The sequence below is a fragment of the Vitis vinifera genome, chromosome 14, assembly GCF_030704535.1.
Source record: "Vitis vinifera cultivar Pinot Noir 40024 chromosome 14, ASM3070453v1".
Lineage (NCBI taxonomy): Eukaryota > Viridiplantae > Streptophyta > Magnoliopsida > Vitales > Vitaceae > Vitis > Vitis vinifera.
In genome coordinates, this window is record NC_081818.1 from 25,385,274 (window position 1) to 25,402,487 (window position 17,214).

Consider the following 17,214-nt stretch of genomic DNA (forward strand, 5'->3'; position numbering starts at 1 on the left):
ACATCACCAGCAATATTTGTATAATAATTAATAAAGCGATGATCATGCCAAGATTAAGCAGTAAGTGCACCAATATTAATTTTTTAATATGGAAAAACCATATTCACAATCTTAATGATGAAGCCGCCACAAATTTCTACCTTTCTTTCTCTAAGCACATCCAGTAATGAAGCTATTTTTCTACCTCAAAGACACTATACGTGCCGTTCACGACACCTTCCACGCTATATATCTCTCTTCCGTGGTTTTTCTATCTCTTTCCATTAAGCTGGATTTTCCATTGAGCCGCCTCAACCCTTTGTAGTACAACTTTCTCTACCTTTATTGGAGACCATCTTCCCGGCATAAACATTAATTTGGTTGGTTTCTGATGGAGAATTATCAGAACTTCTTCGCTTGCTCGTCATCGGCGCCGCCACCAGCTTCGATGGGTTTTACATCAAACATGGAGAGTTCCAATGTTTTCGGTAATGTCCATGGTCACAGTATTCCAAATGGGTTCTTGGGGTTGAAGTCCACGGAGATCCATGTCCCTACAGGACAAGAAGTCGAGAACATTTCTAGGAGCAGTGGAGGCTTTGGTAGGTCTGAGAATGAGGTGAAATCTTGTAAGAAGAAGTATGAGAAGAAGATCAGGAAGCCCAGATATGCTTTTCAAACCAGGAGCCAGGTTGATATACTTGATGATGGATATAGATGGAGGAAGTACGGTCAAAAGGCAGTTAAGAACAACAAATTTCCAAGGTTAGTTGAATTCTCCCTCTTAGCTTTTCTAATTAATGTTGTGTTTTTAGTGGGATTTCTTGATGCTTTATGATCATGCAGAAGAGTACTCCACCTAACATCTTTGCTGAAAAGCAACATAGCCCTTAAATCTTCCACCGCATAGAGAAACCTGGTTCAAGAGAAGAAAGACTTCACTACAGTTTTCACTTCGAGACTAGGGTTCTGCTGTGATGCGATTGCGAGCATGCTCGCATGGTGGATAGGGCTCTTCGTGCATCCTTTCAAGGGCACATTACTGCAGTTTTAACTTTTATAGATATGCATCTTCCTCATTTTTTTCTAAGGCTCTTTTCATTACTTAGAGGTGAAATCTGCCATGGCAAGGGATTAATTTTTCAACAACTATAGGTTTCTTTTGCAGTAGAGATCCCTAATATAAGCCAACTTTGAACGTAGAACCTGTTGATGGCGTATATATTCATACGATGATACAAATTTCCCTCTAACTTTCATGATCCAGTATTGTTGAATCCATCTAAGAATCTTGATAGGTCACAAAAAAAATTAAAGAAAACCTAGTGCAAATCTTCTTAATTCATGGGGATAAAGAGAATCCATGAACATCTAGGTGCATAAAAAAAAAAATGGTATTTCATAGCTGCATCGCATCATGTTATGGGATAAGGGATAAATGTTATGATCTAGTCTGATATTAACTTTCTAAAAACAATCCATTGTTAACTAATTAAATTAGGATCATAAGTGAAATTCCCCCATACTAAAATTGCACTGACATATAGAGATAAATAAACATGGGTTATTTTCATTAGATTGCAAAAGGATATTGATCTCTTATGTACAGTCTTTTGTCGTTTGGATCATCTATATATGTATCAAATTAAGGCCCTTAATCCCCATAATTACTGGGGATGAATGCTTGAAGATGTATATATAAATATATTGCTTAGCTGTCCATTAATTTTGATGAGTAAAAATAGCCTACCGCAATGGGTTTATCACGGAAATCATAAGATTGAACCTGGGTTTTACAATTTTTTTCTTCTTCTTTCATAAAGGAGACTACGAAAGTAGAATACCTACAAATAACATTAAAAGATATGCCACAATAATCTTCAAAACTGAACTTTCTAAGATCGTTAGGGAGAACTCTAGGTTTTACATTATGAGCCTGAAACATGCTACAAAAGCTAATTGCCTAGGAATCAAATATGGGTCTCCCTTGTCATTCTTGCCAAAATTATAACAATAAACCCGGGAGGAGCTAAAAAGTTGAAGACCGTAATCAACCCAATCGATATTAGCTACAGTTTCCATGTCCTGTCATTTTTATTTTTCTTTACTAATTACTTGATCTTAGTTAAGGATAATCTTTGGTAGGCAAAAGATTGGTTCTGTTCCAGGAATATTCTACATCACTTTGGCCATGGGCATTGTTGTTTGATCACATCCCATTGGAGTTGTTGAATCAAACTAGCTTCTTGGAATTCATTCCATAAATCTTCATGAACAATGTAAACTTAATTTTGGTGGCTGAATATATTGCTTTTTCTGATGATGTTCTATTTTACTTTTCTGGAATCATTTTATAAAAATAGAGATTTAAGATAATTAATATTTAAATTGTGCTTGTAGGTGTGAATGAGGTATGGAATATTTGGCTGTCTATTTCTTATCTTGATTTAGGATATGAACCAAGTCTTATCTACACTTGAGAATCTTTCACGTAATCATGTCTTTGGAGAATTTAACAGGCTAACAAATATCAACATTTTTGGAAAACAAAAACTGTCCCACTGATGTATTTCATATTTGCAAATTAAGAGTCTATCCCCATGTCAGTGGTGTTTGTTTCTCTCAATAACAATAGTGTTTGATAGAATATTTTCTCATATACAAAACTTGTTCCCACTCAGAAACATGGGGATAGACTCTAAATATTTTATATTGGTTTTGTGTTTGCAGAAGCTACTACAGATGTACCCATCAGGGATGCAATGTAAAGAAGCAGGTGCAACGCCTATCCAAAGATGAAAGCATTGTGGTGACTACTTATGAAGGGGTGCACACACATCCAATCGAGAAGCCCACCGACAATTTCGAACATATCTTGAATCAGATGCAAATCTACGCTCCCTAATAAGCTCCTCCAGACTCTGAATTATTAATTTATGCGTTTGTAAAGGGTATATAATATGGATTTTAATATGACACTGGTTAATAGCAAAGACATGCGTGCATGCAGCAGATCAAATATGCTTCTGTTCTGCAGTACTATATATATTATCAATAGAAATGGACAATGCAGTAGGTGTTTACCAGTCATCAGGCTTCCTTAGTCCCTCCTTAGTCCGTACGTGTAGTGCAGTACATTTTTTTCCTATTTTATATCATTTAGATGTATTTTTTAGTCAATCTGCTTAGCCCTTACGTCTCAAAATTATGTTGTACCTTGTCTATGGTCGGTGTCTTCAAAAATAATTTATTTTTGAAGAAATGTACTATGAAACAAATGATTCTGAAAATGTTTTATCATTCATATCTTTTTATATTTTTTATGTTCTACCTTCCTATTTTCAGTATAGAGCATGCAGGTGCGTATGTTGCATGTTTTGGCTGTGATTAGTTTTAGTCATGAGCTGTTCTTGGCTCATGATTGGGAGCATGCATGGTTTGAGACAGTGGATGTTGTTAAGAAATTGAGAGTATGCATGAAAATATTTGATAGATGTATCTAATTCTTATTTCTTAATATGCTTCATCCATTCCTTAATTTAGGTTGAAATCGTAAAATTGGAGAATTTTCCATTATTAATATTTTTTTGTGAAATAAATTTTTTTATTAAATATTTAGTATAAAATTTTAGAAATATTTCAAATCATTAATTAGTTAGGAAAAAGGGTTGGAATTGAAGATATAATTTTTTTTTCTTGTGTGGATATATAGTTTTTTATGTTCGGGTTAATTTTATCTTTGTGTCATATAGGACAAAATGACACAACATAGAAAAAAACCAAAATAAGAAACAAAAAATGTTCTCATCTTTCCTATTGAGATGAAACATTTAGCATGAAAAATAATTCAAATCTATCATTTATAAGGTACTAGATTGTTGGAACTTTTAAAAGGAAATTAAAACCATTCAAGAAAAGTAAATAAAAATAAGTTATCGTAAACAAATATTTATCTAATCAAATTAATCTACCAAATAAAACTCAAGACTTACTTGATTGTTTGTTTGTTTGTTTTTTTTTCTTTTTGTTTTTTACTTTGTCTTAAATGTTAGAAAATATGAGTTATTACATTATTAGGATTCATTTAATTAGATTCATAAGTATACTAAATAAGACATGAGACTTGCCCTATTTGCTTTTAATTTTTTTCAAAAAGATAAGTTAAAAAAAAATTAAAGTTGATCTAATAAAATGAATATACTAAATAAGAGTCGAGATTTCCTACATTTGGTTTTTTTGTTTTTTTTTTTTAACTTTTTATCTTAACTTTTAATAAACTTGAGATATTAAAAAATTATATGTTTATTTTATAAGTACTATTTATTTACACGGAGTTCCTAATGGTATAAAGTTAACCATATGGAACACTAAGGTTGTGTTTGGTTCCCGAAAAATATTAAGGAAAGAAAAAAAATATAAAGGAAAATGATTTTTTCATGTTTGGTTGTCCTATGAAAAATATAAAAGAAAATAAAATATAATTAAAATTAATTAAAAACTTATATATTTTTACATTATTTAATCTTTATATTGATGAGTTAAAATAAATAAAATAAGTTTGAAATAATAAAAAAAATAATTTATCGATTTTTAATATATTTTTTATTTTCCTTTACTTTTTCTTTCCTTCTACTTTTTATTTGTATTTTCTTTCCCTTACATTTTCCCTCAAATTTTTTGGGAACCAAACATAGCCTAAGTGTTAAGAGTTTCCAAAATGTCAAGAGCTAGTAAAACAAAGGGAAAGCAGAAAGAGTATTAAGAGCTAGTCTCGATAAGATTAAAGAGAAAATTCTAGAAATGTGAAAGTTTATTTCATATTTAGTTTGACGAGGAATGAAGTCCTTTTTTTTTATTTTTGGGGTATTCTAAAGTAGTAATTCCCAAATTAATTGTTCAAATATAATATTGAAGTCTTTCAATATGACACATCCTATAAATAGATGATGGTCCTCTCTTCTTCTTATTCAACCAAAATGCAATTAATACAAGTCTATTTTGTCTTACAAACTTTTAGTTTTAGCCATTAAAATAAGATCTTCAAATTAGTTCAAAAAAGTGCTTATGGGGTAGGAGAGTTAACATGATAATACCATTGAGATGCACTAATTTTATTTTAAACTTTTAAATAATGGTTTCGACTTGGGTACACCTATGGACATTACATATGGTGGAATACCTAAAAAGGTACTTGGAAGAAATTATAAAAAAAACCATTTAATCATAACTACCTTGGAGGAAATGTTCATTAATTTCTCATTATAGCAAGAGGGGAATCCATATCTGATACACATGATGTGATGGAGGGTCTACTTGATGATAAACATGTACATACATCCAAATCATATGAAAATATGTAGAGGGAGATAGTGTATCCATATATGTATCAAATCAAACATTTTGTCTATGGAAATTGTCTTGGATATATGATAGTAAGTCTTGGATATGTCACAAGTTAAAAGCAAGGTAAGTAATAATTAGTCTATGTAAACTTTACAAAGTAAAACATCAAAAATTGTTATTTTTATATATTTTAATTACCATAATTCAAAAAAAATTTAAATAATTTTTTATATAAAATTTGAACTTTAAAACGTACTCAGGTTGATTTTTATTCAAATTACCCATTTCAACTTTAGATGGAAAAAGCCAAACCCCTATAAGTATGAGAAATTAACAGGACCGTAGTGGTTGATGAAGGATGTGTGGCTAGAGCTTAGGAAGAAGGCAAAGTCAGCCGAGGGCGCCCTTTGTCCACCTGCATGCTCGGCCACTTAAATGCAGCACCATACCCAAACTTCAGTTTGAAATACCATGGACGCTAGGTCTAATGATCCCCAGCTACCAGTTGTTCTGTCAACCTTATGATCCATATAAACATCTCGTGAGGCCCAGCATTATTAAAATGTCGTCTTCCATTGGATGATGACACATTTTTTTCCAATATATTTTATCATATCACTATCTAGAAAATGCTCCTTTTAAGTCCTTGGACCATCAAAAAGTCCAAAAATTGTATTAAACCATCTCCCTTGTGTTTGGGTCAGTGACATGCAACAAATAGACCTTTTCCTAACTCATGTTGACCCATTTTGGTGGACATGCCAACCTGGGTACATTCATCCTTTTTTGCCTTTTCCCTTTCAAATTGATCATCAAGGTGTGGGGTTTGTTTTTTTACTTAATTCTAAATAGAACTTTAATACTTAATAGTATTGAATATTAGGTTATTTGTTTTTGTGGTATTTTATTTCTATTAAGTATTAAAAAGTAAAAAAAATCAATATGTTATTTTTTCTATTTAAAAAAAATTACATATTTTAACTTTTTCTATTTAGTAAAAAGTTTATAATAAGTTATGAAAAAAGTAGAAAAACCAAAAATCTAAATTCTAAAACTAAATTGCTTTCAGTAAAAAGCCAAAAAAATAAACACCATCAATAAAAAAAAAAAGAGCCCTTTATGTTTATTGTAATTTTATTATGACTTTTAATTTCAAATAATAGTTTTTTCATTACCAAAAAACGGAATTAATCACAACATGTTATACGTATAATTTGATTTTATTACTTTATATCAAACTTATATCTGTCTTTTCTACAATGATTGTATTTATTTGTTTTGATTTTGATTTTGATTTTTTTATTTATATTCTCGTTCAATAGTCTTAGATTTCATTGCATGCTTTGAATAATCGATATCGTAAATTTGACAAATATGAATCATATAAAAATACAAAGATGGTTTAGGAGGGTTAGAATTTGGACAAAGATATGCAGGAGGAATGCACTTAGACAATTTCTTTCCTCATCACATCACTGCATTGACAACCCATACTATTTGAAAATTTAAAATAATAAGACTAATAATTAGCTGCAGTTTCCATCCCATTTCCTGGAAAGCTGCATTCCAAACTACAAAATAAAGTGATTTTTTTTTCTAACTTTGAAAGCGATTTTTCATCCCTTGGAAATAAAGCATACATTGAATATAAGACTACTTTTCCTCCCGTGATGTGAATTTTTCAATACCATTTTTAGAATGTATTGTGCCCCAAAGCCAAGCAGGGACTCGCCAATATGCTACAAATTTCGAAACATGCTTCAGAAAAACTATGTGCCGGTGCCTGCCCGGTTGCTTTCTCTCCTTTCCCTCATCGTCTGTCATTGTTCAAAAAGTTGAATGCAATTACTCTCTGTCCCTTCTGTGCCACTCATCTCTCTCTTCTTTAAAGGTCCAAATTTCCAAGCAAAACCCATCTAAAAAATTGGAGACATCAGACAAGCAGAAAACAACGGAAAGAACAAAACAAAGATCTCTCTTAATTCTCTCTAGTCTCCAATGTTGCTTTGAGGTATTTTAGTTCAGCCCACTCACTGCCTACACTAGTTGCTTGAGATAGATAATACATCATCCTTGTGGATTGCTCTACCTAATAATTCTTTGCTCCTTTTTCCTGGTTCCAGCTAGAGGGAACAGTGAGTGAGTCTCTTTTAAACTCTCCCTCTCTCTCTCTCTCTCTCTCTCTCTCTCTCTCTCTCTCTTTTTGCTTTTCTTTCTTTTTACCTTTCTTCTTTACCGAAATTTTAAGGAGTCCTTGTCAGGGGGTGAATGGAGCTTGCAAAGCAAAGCTCAAGTCAGTTTCCCTCTGCTGCACTTTTCTGTAAGTGCTGTCGCTTACTTTTATTTCTCTTCAATCTCTTGCTTTTATCAGTCATTTTTCAGTTTTGCATTTTCCCTGGAAGTTTTGCAGCAATTAAATTTGTCTACCATATGAGATTGTGTGAACTGCTCTTCTTATACTCATCCTCTTGTATTCTCTAAAGAAAACAGAAACAAAAGAAAAAAACAATTGAAAGTTTTTATTGATTTGTCCATTTCTAATGTTTGTATCGATTGTTTGAACTAGGTTTTTGATCTTCTATCATTCCTGGAGAACCCATTCACTTAACTTTGGTTTTCTTTTTTATTTTTTTATTTTTAGGTAGAATTGCGTTCTGTGTGATGGTCTGGGAAGATAAGTTGGGAAGGAGCTTAGTTGGTTTGGAATGATAAGGAGAGGAGAGAGAGAGGGAACACATAGTAGGAGCGAGAGCGAAAGGTCTAATGGAGTGGAACTTACAGCCATCCACTTGGGATTTAATTGAATTGAATCAAGAAAAGGATCCCTATATGCCCACCACGGTTGGTTCTGGTACCTTATTAGGGCAGAAGACTAAAGAAAAATTTTCAGTTGATTTGAAGCTTGGAAGATTGGGGGATTTGGGAGACGGGTCCACAGATAAATTCAAGGACTCTAAGTCCTTGAGGGTTTCATCACCTTCAGGGTCATCAAGGAGGGCTAGAGCTCTAAATGGAACTCAGAATGTGTCATGCTTAGTTGATGGGTGCACTTCCGACCTACGTAATTGCAGGGAGTATCATCGACGCCATAGGGTATGTGAGCGTCATTCTAAAACCCCAGTTGTCATCATTGGCGGTCAAGAAAAACGTTTCTGCCAGCAATGCAGCAGGTAAGAATTGGGCTTGCTTGCAATCATCTAATTAAAATCCTACCATTCAGTTCTGATTTTTCTTGACTGTACTGATTTATTTTGAAAATGCATACAATTAAACTTTGTTATTAGATGTTGTACTTCATGCATTAGTCAGTCAGATCATTCCAAGTAGCTGTTTGTGTTTATGGATGGCATTCTGCAGAGCATATATCAAGTAAAATAAAATTTATCCTCTTTTAACTCTGTTAAAGTGTAGGAATGGCTTCTGAGGAGAGCTTCACCAGTGTGTGTGCTGCATCACTTTGAGTTTAATTGTTAAATGAATGGCTTGATGTTGGCATATGATATTGTAACAGATGATAAATATATGCCAATGGTAAACAATTGCACACTACTTGTGGTTAAATGTGTTATGGTTAGATGTTGTTTAAGCTCATTCTATGTGTCAGTTTTAGCCCTGTGGATTTTGAGATGGATAGTGATCTCCAAAGTGAACTCCAAAAAATTTCATTTCTCTGTTCTCCCAGGATATTTGATATGCTGATTTCTGGGCGATCATCACATCAGACTATCAAATGACTCCTAAAATTGAGTGAAAACAAGCCATTATTAATGTAATTTGCTAGGGGTTGCCCATTTCTTGAACTCCAACATGCATAACTATGCTTATGCAAAATAGGCATCTCAACCTTCAAGAGTGTTACTGTTATTTTTGGCATCCTGTCAATTTTCAGCAATTCAGTACTTCTGTTGATTTCTCAAAAACCTCAACTTTGACTGAAGGAACTTTAGTGTTAGGAGAAATGTAGAAGGCATTCGGGGAGAGTTTTGAAATGTTCACTAGTCAGGATTTGCTAAAAAGAATTTAACTGAAAACTACCCATCAAATTTTTTTGTCAACAATACTCTGGGGGAAGCTGTTGGTATTCTCAGTTCTTACCTCTGGGGGAAGCTGAAAAATGTTGTCAGTTTCTCAAATCCAGGAAGTTTTAGAATTGTATGTGGCAGAAAGGCCATGCTTCGGGGTAGCCATACGCATGCATTTAGAAGTTTTGAGCAAGTTTTTCTTTTATTAGGAATAATGCTAAATTATATGGTCTCTTTCCAAGTTATTTTTGAATTGCTAATTCACAGCAATTGTTAATTACCTTGTCCCTCCTGCTTTGAAGTTTCAATTCTTGACAGACCTTTATTTTTCACCAACTTTATCAATGTTCTCTTAGATTCCATTCCTTGGGGGAGTTTGATGAGGTAAAGAGAAGCTGCAGGAAACGCCTTGATGGACACAACCGGCGCCGAAGAAAAACTCAGCCAGAATCCTTTTACTTGGGATCTGGAAACTTTCTCTCCAATCACCAAGGTAGGAATCCTCTTCTGAATACCTTGTGAGAAAAACAAGTTTTTATTATGGTCTGTTTCTATTCAAACTTGTAATGAGTCAAATTACAACTTGGTTGTTTTTACACCCAGTCATGGCCTGAATCCTCAGATCAAACTTGAAGAATTAGGACAGTTCATTTCTCCTTCTACACTAGCCATTAGTACCAGCAATTTGGCTGAAATTTCATCATTTTGTCTATTTCATAAGTCAAACCATCACCAGAAAGCTTGTTAACGGATGGTTCTGCCTTTACTAACCCTTTGAGATATCTACTGACATGAAGTGAGAAGAGCAAAAATACAAGGTCTTCAGTTTTCAAGATCTGGACAAATGATCATTCTTATTTGTAACCGTGGCATCTTGGTGGTATTCCATTAAAGTTGGTCCATCAATTGTTTGCTAGAACAAGTGATCCTTTCCCCTTCCTCTTCACTATGAATTGCTACTTCCTAATGCATTGCTTGCATTGACATAATGTTGTCCTTTTAAATTTTTAATCCCACTGCTTTTGTAAACCATTTCCTGTTTCAGCTCATCGGTCTTTGGTAATAACATCTCTTCCAAATTTCAGGTACAGGATTCTTGCAATTTGGAAGTTCACAGATGCTTACAACCTCTACTGCCAGCAGTCCCACATGGCCCCGGATTGCTAGAAGTGAGGAAGAAGCAATGTTTTACAATCATTGCCAACAGTTGCATGTCGGCCCAATTCCTTTTCCAAATTCAATGTACAACAGAGGAGGAGATAAAGAATTCCCCTTCTTGCAGGACAATGACCCCAAAATAAGCCACCTAGTAGTAGCCCCTGAAGTTCCCAACTTCCATCCAGTTCGTGTCCAGTCAAAAAATGGTAGGGCCAGCCATGAATTAACTCGACCAGCTTCCTCGGACTGTGCTTTCTCTCTTCTGTCATTGCCAGCAACACAATTCTCGGGGATCAGTTTAGCTCAGTTGCTGCATACCAATGCTACCCCTCCAGTTCAGACTATCAGCTCAGGCCCACATTGGTTCAATAATTTAGCTCAGGACTCATGCTCACAGGTTATAGAGAGCATGCCAATCAGTCCAGTTTTGGTTCCTGTCGACACCACCAAGGCGAACGACCATTGCAACACAATGTTTCATATGGGATCAAGTGGGTTGTCAGAAAATGAGCCCTCATGAAGGGAACCAAATTCTTGGCTCCTCAGGTTAAGTTGTGGAATCTTCCCATGTTCTTGAAGCTGTTGAAAGAACTTTCTTGGGACGGGTCTAACCATGGAGAGCTCCTGCTGTCCTCCCTTGTTGAATGCTGACGAGTATTCTTAACATCTTGATTGATTTCCTTTTATCCTTTGTTGGAATAAACATTGATTGTTAAGATGTTTTCACCATGTTTCCATTCAAAAGAGAAAGAGAGGATCATATGATTGATGGGAGGCAACGGCATCCTTTAAGGTTGATGAAACTCAACTGCAATCCATTCAACACATTGCTGTTGAGTAGTCTTTTAGAAGGATTCATAGCATTTGCCTGGTTTCCTGCTTGAATCTGAATGAAACTGTCAACCAAAAATGAATTTTCCAGTCCTGAACCTGTTGAATTTTGTGATCAACCACGGTGCTTTGTGGGAGCTCAGACTACATATATTCACTAGAAGAAGCCAAACATTGCTGACTCTTTCGTTTTGCATTAGGGAAGAGCAATGGTCTTATGAAATTGCAGGGGTTAGAAGGATTGGAGTTATGAATTGTTCTTTTGATTTGGTCCTATATAAAGAAGGCGAAAATGATCTTGCCCAACTGCTTAGGAACCATGAAACAACCAAACTTCTGTATCCATTGAATTTCAACAAACATTTTCATCATTAAAATGGAGCTATTCAAGGAATCCAAGCTGATTGTAGATTAAATTAAAACACATCGCCTTGTTTAAATCATGAATTGATCGTATTTTGATTAAACACAGAAAATCTAATGGCCTTCCTTGATTTCTAAGGACTCGAAGAAACAATCCATGAAACCGACATCAAATGCCAGAGAGAAACTGTCATGGCCTAAGCTCATTCTCATGTTGGTTCCCAAAATAACTACCCGCAAGAATCCAAGGAAATAACAATTCCAAATAGAGTAGGTTCAACAAACGTACACACTCCATCCTCCATAGGCCACACAGAAGAAAAAGCAAGACTAAATTCACTTTCAAAATCCAAATACCCCTTCTCCTTCCTCCTCACAAAATAAAAAAGGGAAGGACCCAATCCAAATTGCACCATCAGGAATAACCGGAACCAGTGGACTTGGGACCCAGTAAACTTGTGGAATTAGAATTCCCCTTTTCCCAAAAAAAAGGATGGGAAAAGGAAAAAAGTGAGGAAAGAAGATGAAAGAATCCCCCTTAGATGGTATTCTGATAAAATTAATACTTTCTCCACTCTTCCTTGGTTTTGTTTTCTTCCTGTTTTCCCCTTTTCCTCCCTGGTTAGTCCATTCATATGTTGATACCTGATTGATACAAGCACAACACAGCTAGCAAAAGCAACAGCAATGAAAAAATTCCAGAAAAGAAGCAGAAGAAGAAGAAGCACCAGAGATATATACATGATTATTAATTTCAATGGAGTCATTTGAAGTATTGAACATGATATTGGCACGGCTCAATCAGATTAAAGGACTCAACCATTGAGATCTTTGGTTTGATTGAGCCGTCCCAACATCACGCTTCCCACCAAGTATCCATACATATAATACACACTTTATACTATTGCAAGCGAAGAAGAAATTAAACAAAGATCCACAAATGAGCCTCCTGGTTTTGATGCTGCACCCCCATTCAGGCACCTCCCAGAATTGACGATCATGAATTGGAGAAAGAGAATGAAACAATTTGAAGCAAGAAAGTCCTTTAAGAAGAGCAAACGTTTGAATGGCAATTAAGAAGAATGGTTGGGAGGTCTAAATCCAAGCTTTATTTGGAAATAATTAAAGCCCTATATAAAATTGAAATTGGTTTCACTAATAGTGATTGATGTCACATAAAAATAGTGATTGGAAGGTCTAGTAGCCTGCTTCTTCTTCTTTTCCCCTGTTTAAAATGATTTTTTATCATCATTGTTGTCATCATAGCATCATCCTTGGCGGTCCTACTAGGTTTGCTTGTACGTGGATTTAGTAATATACTAATAGTATTTTATGAAAATATTAATTTTTTTTCTAAAATATTGTGTGGTACGTCACATAGTTATTTATTAAATAAATGATATGACTAGATAACATAATAAAAGAGGTAAGAAATAATATATTTTGATATCTTATTATCATTCTTTTCCACTAAAGACAGAGAAATAATGAATTTAACTTAATACACAATTTAACCTAATCCTTTTGTCTAATTTAATTAAAATTTGCTTTGAAAAGACTTTCCTACTAATTCTAATATTTTTTTATTTCTTTGTTTACAATTGATTAATATGATAAGACTTAGATATGATAATAAAAGATGTAATATATATTTAAATATCTTATTAATGCTTCTCTTCGCTAAAGATAATGAAATAATTGATTCTTTTATTTGCCAACTTTATATACAATCTAATCAAATTCTTTTGTCTAATTTGATTAAAATTTGCTTTGAAAAGTATTTGGTATTAGTTATATTATTTATTTATTTCTTTGTTTAACATCGATTAGAATGATATGACTTAAATAACATAATAAAAGACGTATATATATATATATATATATCATATTATTGATTTTTTTCGCTAAAGACGCAAAGAAATAATGGATTCTTCCATTGTCAACTCGATATACAATCTAACCTAATCCTTTTGTCTAATTTGATTAAAATTTTCTTTGAAAAGTATTTGATATTAGTTCTAATGTTTTTTTATTTCTTTGTTTAACATTGATTAGAACAATATGACTTAGATAACATAATAAAAGATGTAATATATATTTATATATCATATTAGCGATTCTTTTCGCTAAAGACACAGAGAAATAATGGATTCTTCAATTTGTCAACTCGATATACAATCTAACCTAATCCTTTTGTCTAATTTGATTAAAATTTTCTTTGAGAAGTATTTGGTATTAATTCTAATATTTCTTTGTTCAACATTGATTAGAACGATATGATTTAGATAACATAAAAAAAGACGTAATATATATTTATATATCATATTAGCGATTCTTTTCGCTAAATACATAGAGAAATGATGGATTCTTCCATTTGTCAACTCGATATACAACCTAACCTAATCATTTTGTCTAATTTGATTAAAATTTTCTTTGAGAAGTATTTGATATTAGTTCAAATATTTCTTTATCTAATATTAATTAAAATGATAAGACTTAGATAACATAAAAAAAATGTAACATATATTTAGATATCTTATTGGTGAATATTCTCTTCACTAAAGACATAGAGAAATAATGAATTCTTCTAGTCATTAACTTGATATACAATCAACCTAATCCTCCGGTCTAATTTGATTAAAATTTGTTCTGAAAAATGTTTGGTATTAGTTCTAATATTTCTTTGTGTAACAGCGAAAAAGTTAAAAGAAAATTCTCTAACATGTGAAGCTCCCTAAAATTCTTCTTTTCTAAACTTATATTATATGAAGCAAATAATATTTCTATATTTATTTCATTAAAAACTAGCATTAATTGGTGATGAATGGGTACATAGCCCAAGTATACATTTCCTTAAGAGGATTGTACAAATATATGAATCTCATACTAATCAAGATGTTTGGTCGGTTGTACCTATCAGCCTAGTCTAATCTCATCAAACTTATTTGCTTTAATGAATAGGAAAAGGCAACAAGTAATTGTGATACTACTTCTTTCCCTTTTCTTTCGGTAGACCTTTAGTACTTAATAAACTAGAAACTTCAAATAAAAGTAAAGATATACCATATTTAATATGTGGAAAATTATTCTACTTACCTAAATTAAATTTAAAGTATACCATATTTAATAAATTATGCTTTCAATCAAATTTTTTAATTGCTTCTCTTACAAGTTCCGATCATGATAGCATGAGGGAAAATAAAGAAAAAATATATATATTTTAAAATATTTTTCATCCTTTATATGGGAGAATAAAGAGTTTAAAAATATATGAGCTTTTACTGATTTTTATTTACAATTTTTTTTTTTTTTAAGACCAATAAAAAAAATGATTTTCTTTCTATTCCCTTTAGAGATAATAAATGATGGGAGATTGCCTTTGGATTAAAATTTGGAGCTAACAGTCTACCAGAAAAAGCCCGTTTTGTGATGGTAGGTTTACGTCAGTGCAGATCTGGCCTTGGAAGCCTTGCTTGAAGATTGGGCCCAAGCCCACATGCGTCTTTGACCCACAAAGCGGATAAAGTCTCTGGTTGATGAACTTGATGTTTCTTTCGCTCTTTTCTTTTGTATCTTCTCTTTTTCATTTTATTTTTTTGCCCTAGAATATGCTTAAAGTACTCCTTCTTCAAGGGGTTAAGCGAAGACTTAGCAAAGAGAAGAAAATGAAATCAACCCTCTTATCATAATTCTGAAAACTGGAGGCCGAGCATCTATCTCCTGTTTGAGAAACTAGTGTAAAATTGATTCTAATCAAGTTGAAAGCATCAATGCTCGACTCCCCACTGATAAGAAAATGAAGAGGGTTGGGAGATATGATATGCACAAACTTTTAGGCCATCATTTTTCAGTAAGTTTCCAAGAAAATGGTGAAGGGAGTGGTAAAATGGAATCCTCAAAGAGAAAATGGAAGCCAAAAAGTAGGCATCATCTCCCCTCCCAATTCATGTTCATCAGTTGGGCAAATGAAAGCATTATCACTCCTTTTCGAGGTGCTGTGGAGAGGAATCTCAGCGAACGTGAGATGGTGCAAAAGATAAACCATGGCAACGACTAGGTGGGGTCAACACATTGCGTATGAGATTCCCCCAACGACAAAGACCCAATCAATACGCTAGCTCTTTAAATTAAGCTAATCAATCTATGCTTATATTAATTCAGATATGTTTGCATGAACTCGACTTCAACTCACTCGTAAAAGAAAAACAGCAATCCATGCCTGCTTTTTCTTCAGTATGGTATGAAGCCAAAAGCTGAATCTTAATTAAGGTCTTAAACCCATAATCCGGGAAGCAAAATAATCAAAGCAAGTGCATGCACTTTTGGCCCACGTAAAGATTCTCCCTTTTAGGTACCGAAAGCAAAAATGAAGACTGAAAATTCAGACCCATGTGATCTTAGTCAATATAGACAAAGAGATATGATATCTAGACAAATGGAACTCAACTTGCAGTCAATTCATGAGCAGATTATGTTAGGGTTTATTTTCATTAAATTAATCAAATCTTATGATTCATGATCCTTAAAAATGTTCGGATACATATATAGAGAGGGAGAGACATGCTGACGTACATAGGCGGGGAAATGCATGATTGGAATTATATGTGAGCTAGCTGGATACAAATCCATAACACAAAACTCTGGAAAAGATTAAGAATCCAACAATCGCCCACTTGCGGTGGTGCGATATATGACTAGTCAAGCAGGTAGAATATCTTATCCAGCAACAGTCGCCAACGTGGAAACTTTATCACTGCCTAGTGGGTGTCCGAGTAAAGCAAACCTCTCCAATTGCACGACTACTGTAACAACCTTAGCCGTAGCGTGCTCCATCATACAAAAGTGGAGGCAGATTTGAACGGATACCTCGCAATCTTATTTCTAAAGAAAGATAAAAGCAAGGAGAGCGCGACCTTGGATAAAGTTTCTATACCCATCGTCACTAATCACAAGCATTCTGTACTTATGTTAATTAAGTGGGTGTTTATGAACGATGGTAAGAATTAATGCTTCTCCCACATGTACTGCATGCATTCAATTGTATATATTCTTTTATATCTCCCATGCATATAATATAATGCTTGTTTGGAGAAGAAGTTTCATGATTTTGATAAGAAAGCCTATCTCTAATGGTAAAAACTGAATAAAAGTCAAATAAGCAAGAAAATGATGTGAAATCTAGCTATTTTATAATAGCAGATATGTAAAACCAAAGGGTCATCGCAGTATTAAAATACATTTATAAGGTTAAAAAGAACTTTTATATATATATATTGCGTTAAAAACTTTTTTCGTCATCCAATATGAGATATTACAATTGTTCTTCATGCAAATACAATGTTCTTATTATGTTTTATGAAATTATAGGATCAAATAGATATATAAATACTTGCATCCTATGGGATTATAGAATCAAACAAATATATAGGTATCTTCATAAGGCCAAACAAACTCTCACATCAGAGTCGGAGATCAACTTTGATATAATTTATAATGATCTACTCCTAATTATATAATA

The 17,214-nt window shown here is 33.4% G+C and overlaps 2 protein-coding genes and 1 non-coding gene across 6 annotated transcripts; 2 read left to right on the forward strand and 1 right to left on the reverse strand.

The window, feature by feature from the left end:
• Positions 1–237: 237 nt before the first annotated feature.
• Positions 238–3,069, forward strand: LOC100263502 (probable WRKY transcription factor 75). The gene is made up of 2 exons (XM_002274351.4): positions 238–744; positions 2,710–3,069. Exons 1-2 carry the CDS (start codon positions 371–373, stop codon positions 2,882–2,884), a joined length of 549 nt encoding a protein of 182 aa, XP_002274387.1. The 5' UTR covers positions 238–370; the 3' UTR covers positions 2,885–3,069.
• A 4,047-nt stretch (positions 3,070–7,116) lies between these two features.
• Positions 7,117–11,516, forward strand: LOC100241234 (squamosa promoter-binding-like protein 18). 4 transcript variants are annotated; one of them, XM_059742795.1, is made up of 6 exons: positions 7,117–7,333; positions 7,446–7,461; positions 7,584–7,642; positions 7,964–8,492; positions 9,701–9,837; positions 10,430–11,516. In XM_059742795.1, exons 4-6 carry the CDS (start codon positions 8,086–8,088, stop codon positions 11,020–11,022), a joined length of 1,137 nt encoding a protein of 378 aa, XP_059598778.1. In that variant the 5' UTR covers positions 7,117–7,333; positions 7,446–7,461; positions 7,584–7,642; positions 7,964–8,085; the 3' UTR covers positions 11,023–11,516. The 4 variants fall into 4 exon arrangements, with proteins under 4 accessions (XP_059598778.1, XP_010660740.1, XP_010660739.1 ...); XM_010662438.3 differs by having other exon boundaries at positions 7,117–7,461; positions 7,571–7,642; XM_010662437.3 differs by having other exon boundaries at positions 7,117–7,461.
• Positions 11,517–12,468: 952 nt separating this feature from the next.
• Positions 12,469–12,567, reverse strand: MIR171A (microRNA MIR171a). Its single transcript, NR_127782.1, has one exon. It is a non-coding gene; the product is annotated as a microRNA MIR171a (primary transcript).
• Positions 12,568–17,214: the final 4,647 nt, after the last annotated feature.

Excerpts from the sequence above, each read along its gene's own strand:
- LOC100241234 (XM_010662438.3), top strand. The coding sequence starts at position 8,086 with ATGGAGTGGAACTTACAGCCATCCACTTGGGATTTAATTGAATTGAAT. Across the intron at positions 8,493-9,700 it reads TTCTGCCAGCAATGCAGCAG|ATTCCATTCCTTGGGGGAGT; the intron begins GTAAGAATTGGG and ends ATGTTCTCTTAG. Across the intron at positions 9,838-10,429 it reads CTTTCTCTCCAATCACCAAG|GTACAGGATTCTTGCAATTT; the intron begins GTAGGAATCCTC and ends TCCAAATTTCAG.
- LOC100263502 (XM_002274351.4), top strand. The coding sequence starts at position 371 with ATGGAGAATTATCAGAACTTCTTCGCTTGCTCGTCATCGGCGCCGCCA. Across the intron at positions 745-2,709 it reads AAGAACAACAAATTTCCAAG|AAGCTACTACAGATGTACCC; the intron begins GTTAGTTGAATT and ends TTGTGTTTGCAG.